The 15,476-nt window shown below is 37.2% G+C and overlaps 1 protein-coding gene and 1 long non-coding RNA gene across 2 annotated transcripts; both read left to right on the top strand.

Annotated features, from left to right (window-relative positions):
- Positions 1-1,742: 1,742 nt before the first annotated feature.
- Positions 1,743-11,440, top strand: hacd2 (3-hydroxyacyl-CoA dehydratase 2). The gene is made up of 7 exons (XM_003454898.5): positions 1,743-1,959; positions 3,403-3,520; positions 4,374-4,392; positions 7,039-7,127; positions 7,724-7,845; positions 9,303-9,481; positions 10,663-11,440. The coding sequence occupies exons 1-7, from the start codon at positions 1,835-1,837 to the stop codon at positions 10,743-10,745; spliced, it is 735 nt and encodes a 244-aa protein (XP_003454946.1). The 5' UTR covers positions 1,743-1,834; the 3' UTR covers positions 10,746-11,440.
- Positions 4,399-5,975, top strand: LOC112844148 (uncharacterized). The gene is made up of 2 exons (XR_003216787.1): positions 4,399-4,512; positions 4,619-5,975. It is a non-coding gene; the product is annotated as an uncharacterized LOC112844148 (long non-coding RNA).
- Positions 11,441-15,476: the final 4,036 nt, after the last annotated feature.

Below are 15,476 nucleotides of genomic sequence, written 5' to 3'. Positions count from 1 at the left end.
ATAAATTATTATATATGACTACATATTTTTCTACACGGCTCCTCATATTTATTTAAAAATTCAGCATGACAGTGGTCCTTAGCAAAAAGGGGAAACTGGTATTTTTATGAGTCACTATAGTGAAACGTTATTAACTGGGCATTACCTTCAGGCATTTCTTTTTATGCAGATTTCACTAGCATCAAAGACCAAAATCATCTTCTTGTGCAGTCAATTGTGACTCTTCAGTTTCAATGACAGTGACAAAGAATTCTTTAAAAGTGCAGAAGCCATCATAAGAGCCGTTTTATTGTAGTCTATGGTTCCCTAAAGCATAAGCACAGGTGTCTATCCAGATGTAGTCCAGGTCAGTTTAATCTGTTAAGAATGGAATAGAACACAATATAAAAGAATGGAATAAAAAAATATTGTTTATTGTTACTGAAAATAGTAAAATGCATTGAGTGGTTGTTGGAGTATTTTTACACAACTAATTATAAATAATTAGATAAATATTACAAATAGTAAATATATGTAAAAAGCATAGGTGTATATACAAAGCTGGTATATACAAAGTTAAAATAAAAAACTTGTATTGTAGTAGTGTAGTGAAAAATGTATTACAACATGACAAATTTGACAAGAATGATTTTGAAAGTTACACAAGGGCTATGTTGATTTTGTGTGTTGATTTAGAGTCCAAATGACCTTGGGGAAGAATTGGCTCATGAGTCTGGTGATCTGTGTTTTGAATGACCTATTATTAGTGTGGGCAACAGGTCAAACAGTTGAGAAATATGGAATTGAGGAACTAACTTGAATTTGATGATATATTTTGGCTGTGGATCTGGATGTGTGTATTTGTGGTGTCTGCCAAGTGCAATAAGCAAAAATCATTGTTGGGCTTGTTTGTAGAGTTGACCACTAACAGTTGCACAATCGGTTGCTTGGTTGTTTGTGAGAAAATTACTTGCCATTTTTAAAGCAAACTAGTTTCCCCAGTTCTTAAAAGCTGGCCCAACTCGATAGTTAGGTTTCTGACTGCTGGTCAAACGTTCAGTGTACTTGAAAATAAGTAACAGTATAGAATAGGCCTTTACTGTCCTTGTACATATACAAAGAAGCTGTGGAAATTATGTACAAAGAAATAAACGCATAAAACAATCAATAAATAAATGCATATAAGAATAAGTACTCAAGTAAAAAATAAATAAATAAATAAAGTAAATAAAAATAAATAAATAAGATGAAATCAAATCACAAGGAGAACAATAAACTGGGGATTTATTAAAGGTTGAATACATTCAGAAGCAATAAATAAATAAATATTGTAAACATTGGGTCCTCCATAACGATACTATCATTACTGATTAGCAATTCCAAGTCAGATCAAATATTCTGTGCCACTTATTTGCCACAGAAAATTATTCATTATTTAGAAAACAAATAAGGCAATGTGAAGAAACCCAAACCGGGCCCCTGAAACAGGGTGGCACAAACCGCCACCTGCAATCACAGGACCTGACGCTAACGCAGTCATCCTGCACACTCTGCGGGCAGTAAATTATTAGTTAAATTATTTAAATAAGTTAATTAGTTAAATAAGGCAAATAAAAATATTTTAAAATAAAAAACTTAAATAAAGGAATAAATAAATATGTTTTTTATGTTTTAAAAATGAATATTTATTTAATTGTTTTTATTTATTTATTTTTAAACTACGCTTCTCAAAACGAAGACGGAAGTGAGGTGGAGCTAACCATCCCGTTTCAGTACGACACTTCCTGGTGTGGCCCATGTTCCTTCCCTGACAGCCGCCGTCGTTCAGGAGCGGAGACCGTTGATAGTTGCAGTTATGTCGGCAGCTGCTTCGGGGACCAGCAAGGCGGCCCACGGCGATGTGGCTGCGAAGAGAAAGAAGGGACCCGGTGCCCTGGCCACGGCATATCTCGTCATTTACAACGTTGTTATGACAGCGGGGTACGTAGCGTGTTTCCTCGTGCTAATGCTGCTGGGTGGTGGATGATAGAAATGTCTCTGGTGGTGCTGATGGGCTGTGCTAAATAATGGGCGAAGGAGTTCCCCATTGTAGTGTTACAGCGTTAATATTCTTCCAGTTTTTTGCAGTTATTAATGTCAGAAACATGCCTAAGCGCGCTATGGAGAAGCACAACTTTGAATGTTGTTCCCCCGGCATCCAACGGCTTACAAAGATTAACATTAGAGGAGCAACAGACAGCCACCTGGCGTGGACATTAATTGTGACTGACGGGACGCTACTCCATACAGTACAGGGATATTATTATGACAGATATTCATTGTGTGCAGTTTTCTTTAGTTGTTTTATGTCAGAAAGTGCGGATTCACGCATTGAACATGTTGTTTTGTTGGATTACTGAGATTGATTTTTGTTTATTTAGCACCCGCTCAAATGAATGAGAGAGAATTATGAAAATGAAAGAAAGATTATCGTAAGCCCGATGTTACCAAAAACACATGTGATAGTTTATAATATTAAAATAAAGCAGTCTTTTTAAAGAGTGAAAAGACAATTCAGTGATTTAAATGAGATTTTTTTTTTTAAAAACCTACAAATGAGGGGTTTTTTGTTGTTGTTTTTTAAGTGTATGTTTGGAGAAAGAATACGATTGTGATGGAGGTTGTTGTTTTTTTTTCAATAATGCAAACATATGTTCTTAGCTTTTCAAATGGTAGTTATCTTGAACCGTGTACAGAGTAATCCATTTGCAGATTTTATTGCTCTGATTTTCAGACTGTTGCACAATTGAATGGTGACTTGTTTGCTGACTGTTCGAACCAGTTAGGCCACATTTACCCTCCTCAGTATTGACGGCCTGTACAGTGCTTGCTTTGTGCTGAGCACTTAGGGTGTTTTTTCGTAGGCACGGTTTTGCATATTCAGCCACAGCCGCTAAGCAGACCTGCTCAGTTTCTGCCTAACTGGCCCCAGAGTTGATATCAAATGCAGCCAAGACGGAGATTAAGAGTCATTAAAACCAGAGTGTGAAATGAAACTTTCTCTGAATTAATCTTAACTACATTATTTTTATTTAGTTCGTGTCTGACATTTCCAGCTCCTCATTTCCTTGAAATGAGGAAAAATATATACAACGAATGGTAGCACAAGGTGGTCCAGCACCACAACTAAGCACCCACTACACCCAGTAATAAGACCTCTTAAATAATTTTTTTCTTTAACTTGTTACCTGTGTGTTGTGTTTGTCTGTGTGCGCATGTTTGCCAAAAGATGCAAAAGTCGCAGCTGTTTTAATGGCTGCTTTTGAATGTATGCCACAAAAACTACAGACACATCATAGATGTTTATTTCTACAGCAATATCATCTGGTAGGCCTTGTTTTTCATTTGTGAAGTGACCGCATTGCATTTTCCCCTACTGTTCAGGTGGCTGGTGATAGCTGTGGGTTTGGTCCGAGCTTACCTGGCCAGAGGAAGCTACCATGGGCTGTATTACTCCATAGAGAAACCTCTGAAGTTCTTTCAGACTGGAGCTGTTCTCGAGGTGAGATAACCACTAAAGGTGTGGCATAACTGATAAAAACTGAGCATGCAGCAGGTGTATGGTCTGTTGAATATGTGGTATTATTTCAGAGGTCACTACTATTGCTCATATCAGCACACGCTATCAGTTTTGTATGTAGAGACTAGTAATGAGAAAAAATAATTTTATTAATCCAGCAATAGCCTTTTGAAACATATAGGGCAAACTAATAATGGACAGTGTCTAACAGTGTCTTTCATTCTCTTCAGTGTTTGGTATGTCCTGATAACTGATAACTTAACATGCCTCTCTGCACCATGTTGAAGCCACACAGTTAATGACTTTAGGATTTTAGTTTCCATTTTAAGTATTTTAAAATCCTAAAAATATAGTTTGGTGCAAACTACAAATGAATGTCATTTTCTAATGTTTTTCAACACTAGGTTAAAAAATGTATGTAGACATTCTTTTAGCCTTACATGTGTTTAGAGTAGTCATGCTAACACACATACTGACCCAGATGTGTGTAGTGAGTGTTAGAGGTGTTGTAGTGATGCTGTCCATACGCACTGTATACTTAAAGTCAATATATTCCGTTCATCAAATGACACATGCACTGACTGATCTCAGCCTAGCTAGGCGATCAAAAATAGGGCCAATGATTTTGTCTTAGTTTAGTTACTCTGAGCATATTGTTTCAATAGTATACATAATGTATTATAATGTATTAACGGGGTAGGTATTTGGAACATTTTTATAGGAAGTCTTCTGAGTATAAACTGGACAAACAATAGCTAGAGTTAAAAATGTGTCCGTGTACTTGATTCCAGAAACAGATTGAGTCATTTTCTATGATCTTTTTTCTCTTTTACAGATACTGCACTGTGCTGTAGGTGAGTTTCTCCTCAGACTGCACCCTCTCTCACTTACACTGCTTCGTGTCACCAGTGCAGCACAGATTAGATTTAGATCCATGCATTGAGTCATCCTTTTAGGTAAAGCTTCCTCACCAGGTACCCAGGACTAAAGTTTTATATATCTTCAAAGGGTAATGTGCAGAAATGCTTAAAAACAGCTGTTTAATTTGATTAAGCTTCTTCTTTTTTTTTTTTTAACAAGGAAGGGAAATTCTTGAAGGACCTTTGTTTGTGAGGCAGTGTTAACCTAATGTGTTTTTTTGATGGTGGGAAAAGCCCGAGTTCCTGGAGAAAACCCACACAAGCACAGGGAGAGAACACTGTCTGCACACAGAAGAACCTCCCAGGCGTTAGTCCTTACCACTGAGCCACACGCTGCCCACTGAAACACAGTTATAAATACAGAAGCAAATAAACAGCATGTTTGGCATTTAAAGTGGGGATATGTTTTGTGCATTTAATGGAAGTATTTTAGTTTATTGAGACATTTATGTTGACAGACATAAGCTATTGTAAGCTAGGCACCAGTGTCAGAAATGGAGTACATTGATTTATTTATTTTTATAAATTTGATCACGCCTTAAACACATGGCTCATAGATATGTGTATTCAGTGTTTAATATGGTGTGAGTATTTTAGGCAGCTCTCTGATTTTGTCACCAAAAGAGGGAACATCCTCTGGGAGACTGTTCGGTGTGCTTCCCATTAGACCAGTTCCAGATAGACAAGATACACCGAGCATTAAAACTCTTCTGGTGACTCAAATTTACTTCACTTTTTCTCAGTATGACCTTCAGTTACCTCTGCTACAGGGTGTGAAATATGTTAAAGATACTGGAAAAATCGAGTATCAGATGTTTGTTGTTTACATTCCAAACGGAATATAAAGTAACGTTGATGGCTGTTTAGTTAATGACACATTTGGGTGGTTTTAAATTTGTAGATAGCTTGTTTCTTTTCTAAACCAGTGCTATTCATTCCAGAGGTTTGAAAAATGTAGTTTAATTTGTGAAATCTTTGACCTTCACAACCAAGTTAACTCATCTTTACTGGAACCCAGTTGCAACCTGTTGTTCGAGCCTCAAACACGTCAGTTATTATAAAGTCATTTTTTTTACTGGCCAACATATGTTTGCAGATCTCATATTGACAAATCGGATAACAAAGCTTGATATCTCAGTTTACAGTTTTGACAGAAGACATAATTATGAGTCGTGAAATCACATTTGTAGATGTAAGTCAGATGTAAATATGTACAGACAAACAAAACCTTTTCACATCTGAAGTGTGTACAAAAAAAGAGGGTAGAGAAGCTGTTTGCTCACGGGGCGTTAATGTGATGAGGAGAGTGGCTGTGGCCAGGTTGGCCACGGTTGTAATGCACAAACCGTTCTCTCTGTTATCTGGGATTTGAAGCTAAAGCTAACTGACCTTTCATACTGTAAACAGGCTACCCGAGGCTGCTGTCCACTCACACACACACACACACACACACACACACACACACACACACACACTCTGCACCATCATTTATGACTGTCCTATATGTGGAAATGTTACTCACAATGTCTCTCATCAGCATCTTTCTCAAATGTATCTACTTTAAAAATTACATTATTATGATTATTATTATTAGCAATTTTAAATTTCAGTGAAAAGCTAAATTTAAACTTAGAATGTGAATGGAAGCTTAGTCCCACCATAACAACATATGACCCTTGAGGTTCCTAGGAACTCCCACAAAGGTGGTTAGAGATTGTGGCAAGTGTTTACATGTCTGTCTGTCACTCTGTGGACACATTTTGTTAGTGTGGTAAAGTCATAACTGTGCAAGGTACCGCCACAAAGCTTTGCAGATGTGTAGCTGAGGCCAAAATGAATGTGGGTTCAAATATAGTTGTGTTCTGATCTATGATTGCAGGGCCAAATATTGATTTAAAGGAGCACAGATGTTACTAAAATGGTTCATTGTTTGGTATGAACCTTTGTTTTTGTTACACATTTGTAACTAAGTTGTTTTTTCAAAAATAAAAGTATACAAAAATATAATAAAAGTGCTTAATATTTCCTTCTATAGCAGTTTAAGCCATTAAATGCTACATACTGCTAGTAAAAAAACAAAACAAAAGTATACATCAGGACAGGTGTAACACATTTAATATTCAGAATTAAACTGAATTAACTATTGAAACAAACATTCTTCCTTTGTCATTTTTTCTTCTTTTTTTGTCATCACTTAGGACATATTAATCTATTTTCTTTCTTTTTTTTCATCAAACTTTACTGGAATTGTCACTGGGCAAACAGAGCTCTCAGTGACTGCGATGCATTTGACCCGTACAGAGAAGCAGCTAAAACACGTGAAGTGTGAGTTAACACAGTGTACATGCAGAGCGTCTGCAGGCTTTCAAGGTTAACCTGTCTATAGCTGATGGACGGCAGCTGGTGCATTGCAGAAATGTTCCACACTTTACAATTATTGTTCTGAAAGCGACTATGTAATACATTTTCTGTATACCTGAAAGGATTTTCCAAGGAGAGGACAGTTTCAGTCAGCTCTACTAAAACCAGTAGTCTTGCATGTTTCTATGTTTAGTGTTTGTGTTTTGCCTCATCTCCCAGGAATCGTACCATCCTCTGTGGTCCTGACTGGATTCCAGGTCATGTCCCGGGTCTTCCTCACATGGGCCGTCACGCACAGCGTCAGAGAGGTACAGCGAGTTTCTTTCCTTTTGCTACTTGTGTAAACTGAACTTGAATTACACCGTCTTTCTACGTCGTTTCATTCACTTAAGTTCAAAAGTGACCAGCTGATCTACTGTTTGCCCTGTTTGTAGCTTGAAGAGGAGTAAACGAGTAAGTAACATTAAACAGTTTTACTGTAAGGTTGCAGGAATGAATCGACAGCATCTGTCTAATCTCTGATGTGTTTTATTTCCTGTTTGTCTGAATGATGCTGCACTGACATTTTTCTCAAACTGTTCTCTCTTCCCTTTTACATGAATGCATTTCTAGGGTGTATTTAGAAGAGTGAATTAATAATGCATAGTGCGCTTGTCTCTTTAACATAAAATGTACGTTGTTTTTAACCTAATATTTAAGGATATTGAATGTTGGCCTGCAGTGTGATCTGATCTCTGAGCATCTGACACAAACAGCATGGTTCTGTGAGGGGGGGAAAGTCAAGTTTGGCCTACAGCAGAGTAACTACTGTAACATGATGCAAGGCCGTCTGTTCCCCTGTTCTCCCTCCATCATCCTTTTTTTCTCTGTGTGTGTGTGTGTGTGTGTGTGTGTGTGTGCGCAGGTTCAAAGTGAGGACAGTGTGCTGCTGTTTGTCACAGCCTGGACTGTCACAGAGATCATCCGCTACTCCTTCTACACCTTCAGCCTGCTCAATCACCTGCCATACCTCATCAAATGGGCTAGGTAAGAAATTATTAGTGTATTTTCATCCAATGAAGGACTGAAAGTACTAAAAGTAAGAATAAAAGATGAAATAATAAACAACAACCTGAACTAAAGTAATACAAAAGGCATTAATAATTTCTTTAAGTTCTTAATATTTAATCTGCTTCCTGTTTTTTTTAAATATATTTTCATCATCATCTTAAGAATTAAATGATTTTTAAATATATTTATTTATGTTTTGCTTTGCATATTTTATCTAACTTATTTCTCTTTGTTTGCTTATGTTTATTCATGCTTTTTTTTGCATATTATCAAAGTGATAATATGCAAATTAAAATTTATTGAGTTGCATTACAGTTTAATTAATGAAATGCTGCCATGCAAACTGTGCCTCAACTTTTTACCTATTAGTTGATCGATGCAAAGATAAACAGAAACGGCTGACTGGAGTCAGGTCCTTCGAGAACAAAGCCACTAAGCTGCTAATAATGCTGTCAGTCAGGACAAATTTCAATCTGCTAATAATTACATAAAAAATGTAATAAAAATACTCTCCTTGGGTGTTCCACTGTTAGTTCTCAGCCTGTTTTCCAAACAAAATAAGAAATCTAATTAATGTAATGAAAGGAAAATAATTGATTAATGGTTTTGTTTACTTGACCTCTTTTCAAACCTAATTCAATCCTTTATGGATGAAAATCTTAAGGTCGTATTACGTGAAAGAGGATGCTAAAGCAGTAAGGAGTCACTGTTCATCACATTACGTCAAACACTGCCAAGTTTTTTCGTCGATGTCATCAAACATGCAGAAAAGCTGGTGCTTCAACAATTAAACACAAGCCTCTCTCCATCTGCATCTACAACCAAGGCAACAGTTGTTAAGAGCCTCCCTCCCCGAGGTCTTTGTTGCTAGGAAGCAAATGGGACCATTGCTATATTGGTGTTCAACTCTGAGTTTGACGTGAGCCCTGAGAGACAGAAATTGGTTGTGCATTTGTGGAAAATTCATTGTAGGATCATGGAAGAGAGTCACTGGGTTTGGAGTGCAAGTTATAGAAGAGACAGATGAAGAGTTTTCTCTCTGTAGAAGACGACATCTTCATCGTGTGCACGTGTCATATTTAATTGCAAACTTTTGCTTCTTTCTGTTTAAAAGGTGTGATTGCTTAACACTTCAATGATTTAGGATCTTTTTTTTTTGCACCTGCTGTTGCTTTATGTTTGTGTCGCAGTATATATTTAAGAGTTTAAGCTTTAAATCATGTCAGTGATTTCTGCGTGATTTCAGATTTAATGCTCTAAATGCTGCTTTGCATTATTACTCTTAATGTTTTCTATAACCTCTTACTTAGTGTTTTAGGCAATGATTTACTACCATACTGCTTCCTGTTACTAAAACAGCAAATAAACGATAAAGTGATAAGGCTAATTGTGTCTTTCCCTTCCCCTCTCATTAATAAACCTCTGTGCTGTAGGTACACCTTCTTCATCGTGTTGTATCCCATGGGAGTGACTGGGGAACTGCTGACTATCTATGCAGCGCTGCCATACGTGCAGAAGACAGGCCTGTACTCTGTCACCTTACCCAACAAGTACAACTTCTCTTTCGACTACTACACCTTCCTCATCCTCATCATGATTTCCTACATTCCCCGTAAGTCAAAGCCCTGCATGAGGGTTCGGGGCAAAATAGCCCATTGTTCATTTGCAGGTTATTTTTGCATCAGAAACCGATCAATAAATGACATTTTTAGTCATTTAGTTTTGAAATATATTTGCAGACTCCTAATCAAACATGCAGAGCTCCCTGTGGGAGGATTCTCAGTCACATCTTCAGATGGCTTTTTGCATGTTGCAAAAAAAGCATTTGTAGCTCTCATAACTTCATTTAGAGGCTTTTATTTTTTCAGTTAGGAGATAAAGTACTAAAGTGCTAAATTAAAAAAGAAATTAAAAAAAAAGTCTTCCCTTTTCTTTTGCCCTTGAAACACTAGACATCTGCTTATGTATGCTAATTGCACTTAAGGATTCACTACTGTTGGTTGGTGACTGCTATGAGCTGAGTGCTGCTTGTTTGTGGCCACCCCTAATATTTACACATTTCACAACAGAGAGCCTGTAAAACTGAGAAAAGAACTAAACATAGCACGAAAAGTGAGGAAATGTGTGTTTGGTTGGATATTGCTTTGTTGTAATAAATCTGATGTTCCCATGTTTAAGTTGAAGGTTTAGGGGCTGCAGCTACCAAATAGGATGTTGATGAGTGAGAAGTGATGGACTTATGTTATCAACCTTGTCAACAACAGTGAGAGGGATTTTGGTCCTAGTTGTCTCTGACAGCCCAGTTATTTACGATCTCTATCTGAAGAAAATGTTTTTTGTAACCTAGCAACAATAAGTGCTGAGAGAAGGGTGCTGAAAATGAGGTCATGGCTGCTTTCAGCTGCCTGTGGACACAGACCCATAATGACATAAGCTATTACATAATTAGTGGGGTTTTTAAAAGAAAAAATAAACGCGCATATCAAAGACATAATTACAATATTATGCACTCAGTGGTCACATTATTAGATATGCATGTGGAATCTATTGCAACTGGTTATAATTTTCCCCTTTTTGTGGTATTGTAGGAAATGTGTAGATAGAAAGTTGGGTCCATATTTTTTTTGTTGTTTAGTGGTCTGTGTGTAATTTCTCAGTGGTGAACGTGTTCTCTTAAGCACTCAAACTCAACATCTGCACTTTGACTTAACTGTAACTTGAATAGGAGTTGGTGCACTGATCAGCATTTATTAGAGAATGTATTAATTTGTTCTTTCCCCCTGCCTCTCCCAGTCTTTCCCCAGCTCTACTTCCACATGATCCGGCAGAGGAAGAAGGTGCTGGGTCACATAGAGGACTACGGCAAAGTGGAGTGAGCCCAGTGGCATTCAGCAAGATTGAAACGAGGGGGGAAAAATGAAAAAGAAACCAAAACATCAAATAAACGAGGAACAAAATTACGCCCGCTTATTGGAAACACGAAGCCCGACCAGGTTTAAACTGCCAGAACTGACCTGGCAGACGGTCCAATTATCAAGCAACTTTCTTTAATACAGCCGTTGTTTTGGTTGGACACAAAGAACTGGTGTTATCTTTTTGTTTTGTTTTTTTCTCTTTTATATTATTCATGAACAAACTTACAGAGCTACTTTTGTTTAGTCAGAGAGCTTGCAGCTGTGAAGGATCTGTATTTTGACTTGGGTACAGTTGAGCTGCTGTCTGAGCAGTGAGCAGAGCTCCATCACTTAAAGCTTGATTCGAATTATACAGTGATATAATTCATACCTCTCTCCGCTTCCCTTCCCCTCTTTTTAAAAGACACTAAAAAAAAAAGTAGAGTAGATTTGTTGCCTCCCCATGACTCGTATTTTGGTTTCTTTTAAGACGCTTTGCTTTAGAAAGAACGATGTGAAGTCTAATACTGAAAATTGGTGTCTGTAGGTTTTGCAGGTACAGTGTTCGTTGCTGCAAACTGTGGTCCAGATGTTTGTGTTCTGTCATTTATTTTATTTAAAAGTTTGATTACATTCCTGATTTAGTTCAATAAACCTTTCATTCCATGCTTGCATGCTTGGGTTTTCCTGTCCATTTTATTCCCCTCAGCCGTTGTTTGCTTGCTTGTGGTTGTGATGTCTGCCTCAGCTTAGTTTATGTTTACTCTAAAAGCTTTAAAAGTTTCCCGGCTTTCCAACTGATGACTGTGAGCCGTATCCTTTGATTTCTTCATTGTTTGATGTCCAGGTGGTTCATACACTAATTCCTGTGACTAGACAAGTCCCGTTTTTGTTTTTTTCCTGCGCACATTCATCATTTTTCTGCCTTTTGTTTCTTTAATCTGTTGGATGTTTATAGCATTGTTAGCTTCATTTAAATTATACTTTAAGCATCAAGATTAAAGCATTCCTGCTCCTTTAAGCTCCTAGTGTGTACCCCACCTCTTACAAACACAGTCCGTGTGTCTTAAATGGGATGTTTTAAAAAGAAAACACTTACAAAAGAAGTTCTTTTGACATAAGATACGGGACACTTAAGCAAAAAATAAAAAGAGCAGATAGCACAATCTGTAGTAGCAACAGTGTTTTGGGATGAAATAAGCTTTGATAATGTAACACTGCATTGTAGCCTAAATATGTGTTGGAGTTTTTACTTTTATTTTAAAAAATCCAGATTGGGGTCTGTGTAGTTTGGTAAATACGCTTGGTGGTTATTATTTATATAGAGGATTGTAAACTAAAGTACTTTTCATATGTGACAGCTACATGGCATTACAGGAGTAATGATTTTCTCCTGTGGGGTTTTTTTGTTTTTTGTTTTTTTGGACACAATGTTACATTTGAGCATTATAATCCTGAATGCTTGATATTTTTGTTGGACTCAGGTGGCACCGTAACACCAGGCTCGAGATTACCTTTAAGTTAAAACATAATGCTTGCAGTAACTGCCTTTAAGCACCTCATCAGCAAAGCAGTATCAGCAAAAAAAGAAAAAACATTTTCTGCTTAAGTATTTAAATAAAAACTTCTTTTTTTGTCATATCTCTGGTGATAACTAGCCATGCACAGATTTGTTGGTTTCACAGTGTCTGAGATTTCTGCCTCCATCACAGTGCATTAGAGGCACATTGGATTTTTGTTGTGGTTCCCAGAGAAATGTAACAGTAGCCAAAAAAAAAAAGGTTCCAAGTTATTCTGAATCAGTAATTGCAGATGGCTTTTTAAATACACGCAGAACCACCCACAGTGCAATGCAGCTCTTAATAAGTTACACCCATGTTTTATAATTCACAGGAAAAAACGCTCCCTTGGTCACACCATGTGGTTTTAGATTTACTGCCCCGGATACTTTTGGAAGTCTGTAGTTAAAATAAAACTTGAGGCTGAAATCTCAGAAACAACTATCTCTTGTTTGGAAGGGATTTGTGTACATCATGCTTCATTATGCTGTTTCTTCTAAAAGTCAGTGTCACAGATTACAAACAAGATAAATTATGCTGCTAAAGTTCAGCTTGCTGTCACGATCCTAAACCACTCCTTTATTCTAGCAACGTAAGCACCGAGTGGCTGTAATGTCAAATCCAGCCTTTGTTCTCCTTTTATTCCCCACATTATTCTCCTGAAATGATTGAGCATGATCAGGAATATTTGTTGGAAATGTCTTGCAGGAGCACAAGTGCAGCTTGTTGTAAAACTGCATGAAAGAGGAGATCTGGCTGTCTGCAGGAATGATGATCTATGTTATTAATCTCAGTTTAAAAAAGAAAGAAAAGACACAATACAGAAGCATGGTGTGTTACTCCAGAATTGCTTTTCCTGAATAAAGTTTTGATACAAATGTTTTGCATGGGGCCAGCAGACTTTGTGCAGGTGTGAATAACAAGTATATATTTACAATAAAGCTACAATATGAGAATCATATTTGCTATTTTCGTATATAAATGCATAAACATGACTAGCATGCACTTGTACACAAATAGCCCTAATGGACCATTGATGGTGCCTGTGAATTATAATGCCCTTCTCATAATTTTGGGGGGGAGATGGCTTGTTTTGTGTGTGCATATGTGTGTGTGCGCGCGCCTTAATGTACCAGTGACTCACTCATACACTATGTAGGTGGGAACATTGTCTGTTGTATAATATAGCAGCATTGGAAGGCTTTACCAGCTAAATACAAGCCAAAACCAAGTAGCCCATTAGCCTGACGCTGTAATGAAAATGGACGGGGTGCATGAAGCTGGGCAGGATAAGCACTGCCTTTCTCATTTGCGCTGCTGTTAACGTATCATGCCTTTGGATGTGACGTCTGTGGTGCAAATACTTTGCAGGCTTGGGCCCAATCGAAATGAACTGAACAGTAAGCCTGCTGACACTGTGCACCACTGTCAGTGTGATCGAATGATACATAACATGCAAATATAAAGATGTGCTGTACACAAATCAAAGAGCTATATTTAGATATATGACGAGGAAGTGAGTGCAGAATAAATAGGGCCATTTGTATAATGAAACTACAGACAGCTTAAAATAAAAGAAAGTTGTTGTTTTTGTAAATATAACACATGGACAAAATTTGCAAAATGCTCTCATACTGGATGAATGTTATAATGACCTGTGGGTCTGTCTGTAAGAGGCACGTCTGCTATGGACTCGTTCAGTAACTAAACAGGAAGATTTTACAAAGATCGAACAATATCGAACCATAGAGGCACCAATATTCTGTTAAGTTATGAAGAGCTGAAACCTAGAGCCCCGACTTTTTTGTTGTTGTTTGTTTTTTAGTAAATTTCAGACTTTCCTAGTGAACAGCAAAATCTCTCAAACCTTACAGCCCCAGGTGGTAGTGTCAGATATCTGTTAAAAGCAAACAGAAAAAAACTGGTATTTCTATGTATACAGTCAGGGTAAAAACAAAGTACAAACTTTTTCTGTTCTAAGGTTTTCCACATAAGGGCAAAATGGTCCTTACCAGATCTAAAAAAAATAAGTAAATACAACCTAACATGAAATTTTACACCATGTAATTATTTCTTTCTTTTACAAAAAGCCAGGTTACAGAAGCAATGTGTGAAAACCAAAGTAAACTTTTAAAGCTTCAGTAGGAATTAAGAGGTAAGTAGCAGGGACTGCTAAGCAAATGCACTTAATTAACAGATTATCATTTCACAGTTTGCAGCTCTGGAGCATTCAGGTGTGTGCCAACACAATGTCAGTTTGTGAAAGGCTGTGCTGCAACCTTCAGAGGGCTGTGAATGAACCAATGCCTGCAAATTTTAATGAGCTGAAGCGACGTTGTAAAAAAAGAGAGGACCAAAATTCCTCCGCAATCATGTGAGAGACTGATAAAGCCATACAGGAAACCAATCATTCAAGTTGGTACTGCTTAAAGTGCTGTACAAGGTGTTGATGGGAGCAGTTAGTTTTTCACACAAAGCTTCTGCTTGGCTTAGTTTCTGTTAAATAACTAATGACACAATGTAACGATATAATATATAATGTTTTGTAGTTTATCTGACATTACACTTACCTTTCAGACCTGGTAAGGAACACATGATTTTTTTATTATGTCCTGGAAAAAACAACAACAACAACAACAACAAACTTTCTGCAAGATGTGTATGTAAATGCCATTACTTAGCAACAGCAAAGGGCCCTGTCAGCTGCTACGAGTGTTAAAATTGTTGATGACAGCTGAATACGAGATTTTTTTTTTACCTCAACATCACCAGAAACATCAGCTTTAACAATGTTAGATCCCCTATACTTACATCTTTCTCTGAAGGTACACATATTAGCCAATACAACCAAAACCTAAGTACTGATACTTGCTAGCCCATAATAACACACTTTAACCTACTGAGACCCGAACTTTTTCATGGCATGAAATTTTTATTTTTCTTTGCTATTTGGGCTGATTGAGACCTGATGAATGTAAAAAAAAAAAGAAGAATGATCTTTTTACCTGATGTAGTTTCTGAGAAAAATGATATCCACATATGAGGACATTTGCTTTAAATTTCGATAGAACATTATAAAGTCACAATCGAGTAATGATGTGCAAAACTCTTTATTTGGTGTCTGAACACAGCAGCATTTTTCCTGAGTACAAAA

Source organism: Oreochromis niloticus, linkage group LG16 (assembly GCF_001858045.2).
Source record: "Oreochromis niloticus isolate F11D_XX linkage group LG16, O_niloticus_UMD_NMBU, whole genome shotgun sequence".
Classification (NCBI taxonomy): Eukaryota; Metazoa; Chordata; class Actinopteri; order Cichliformes; family Cichlidae; genus Oreochromis; species Oreochromis niloticus.
The sequence above is the reverse complement of the archived record's forward strand: the minus strand, read 5'-3'. Positions and strand labels throughout refer to the sequence as shown.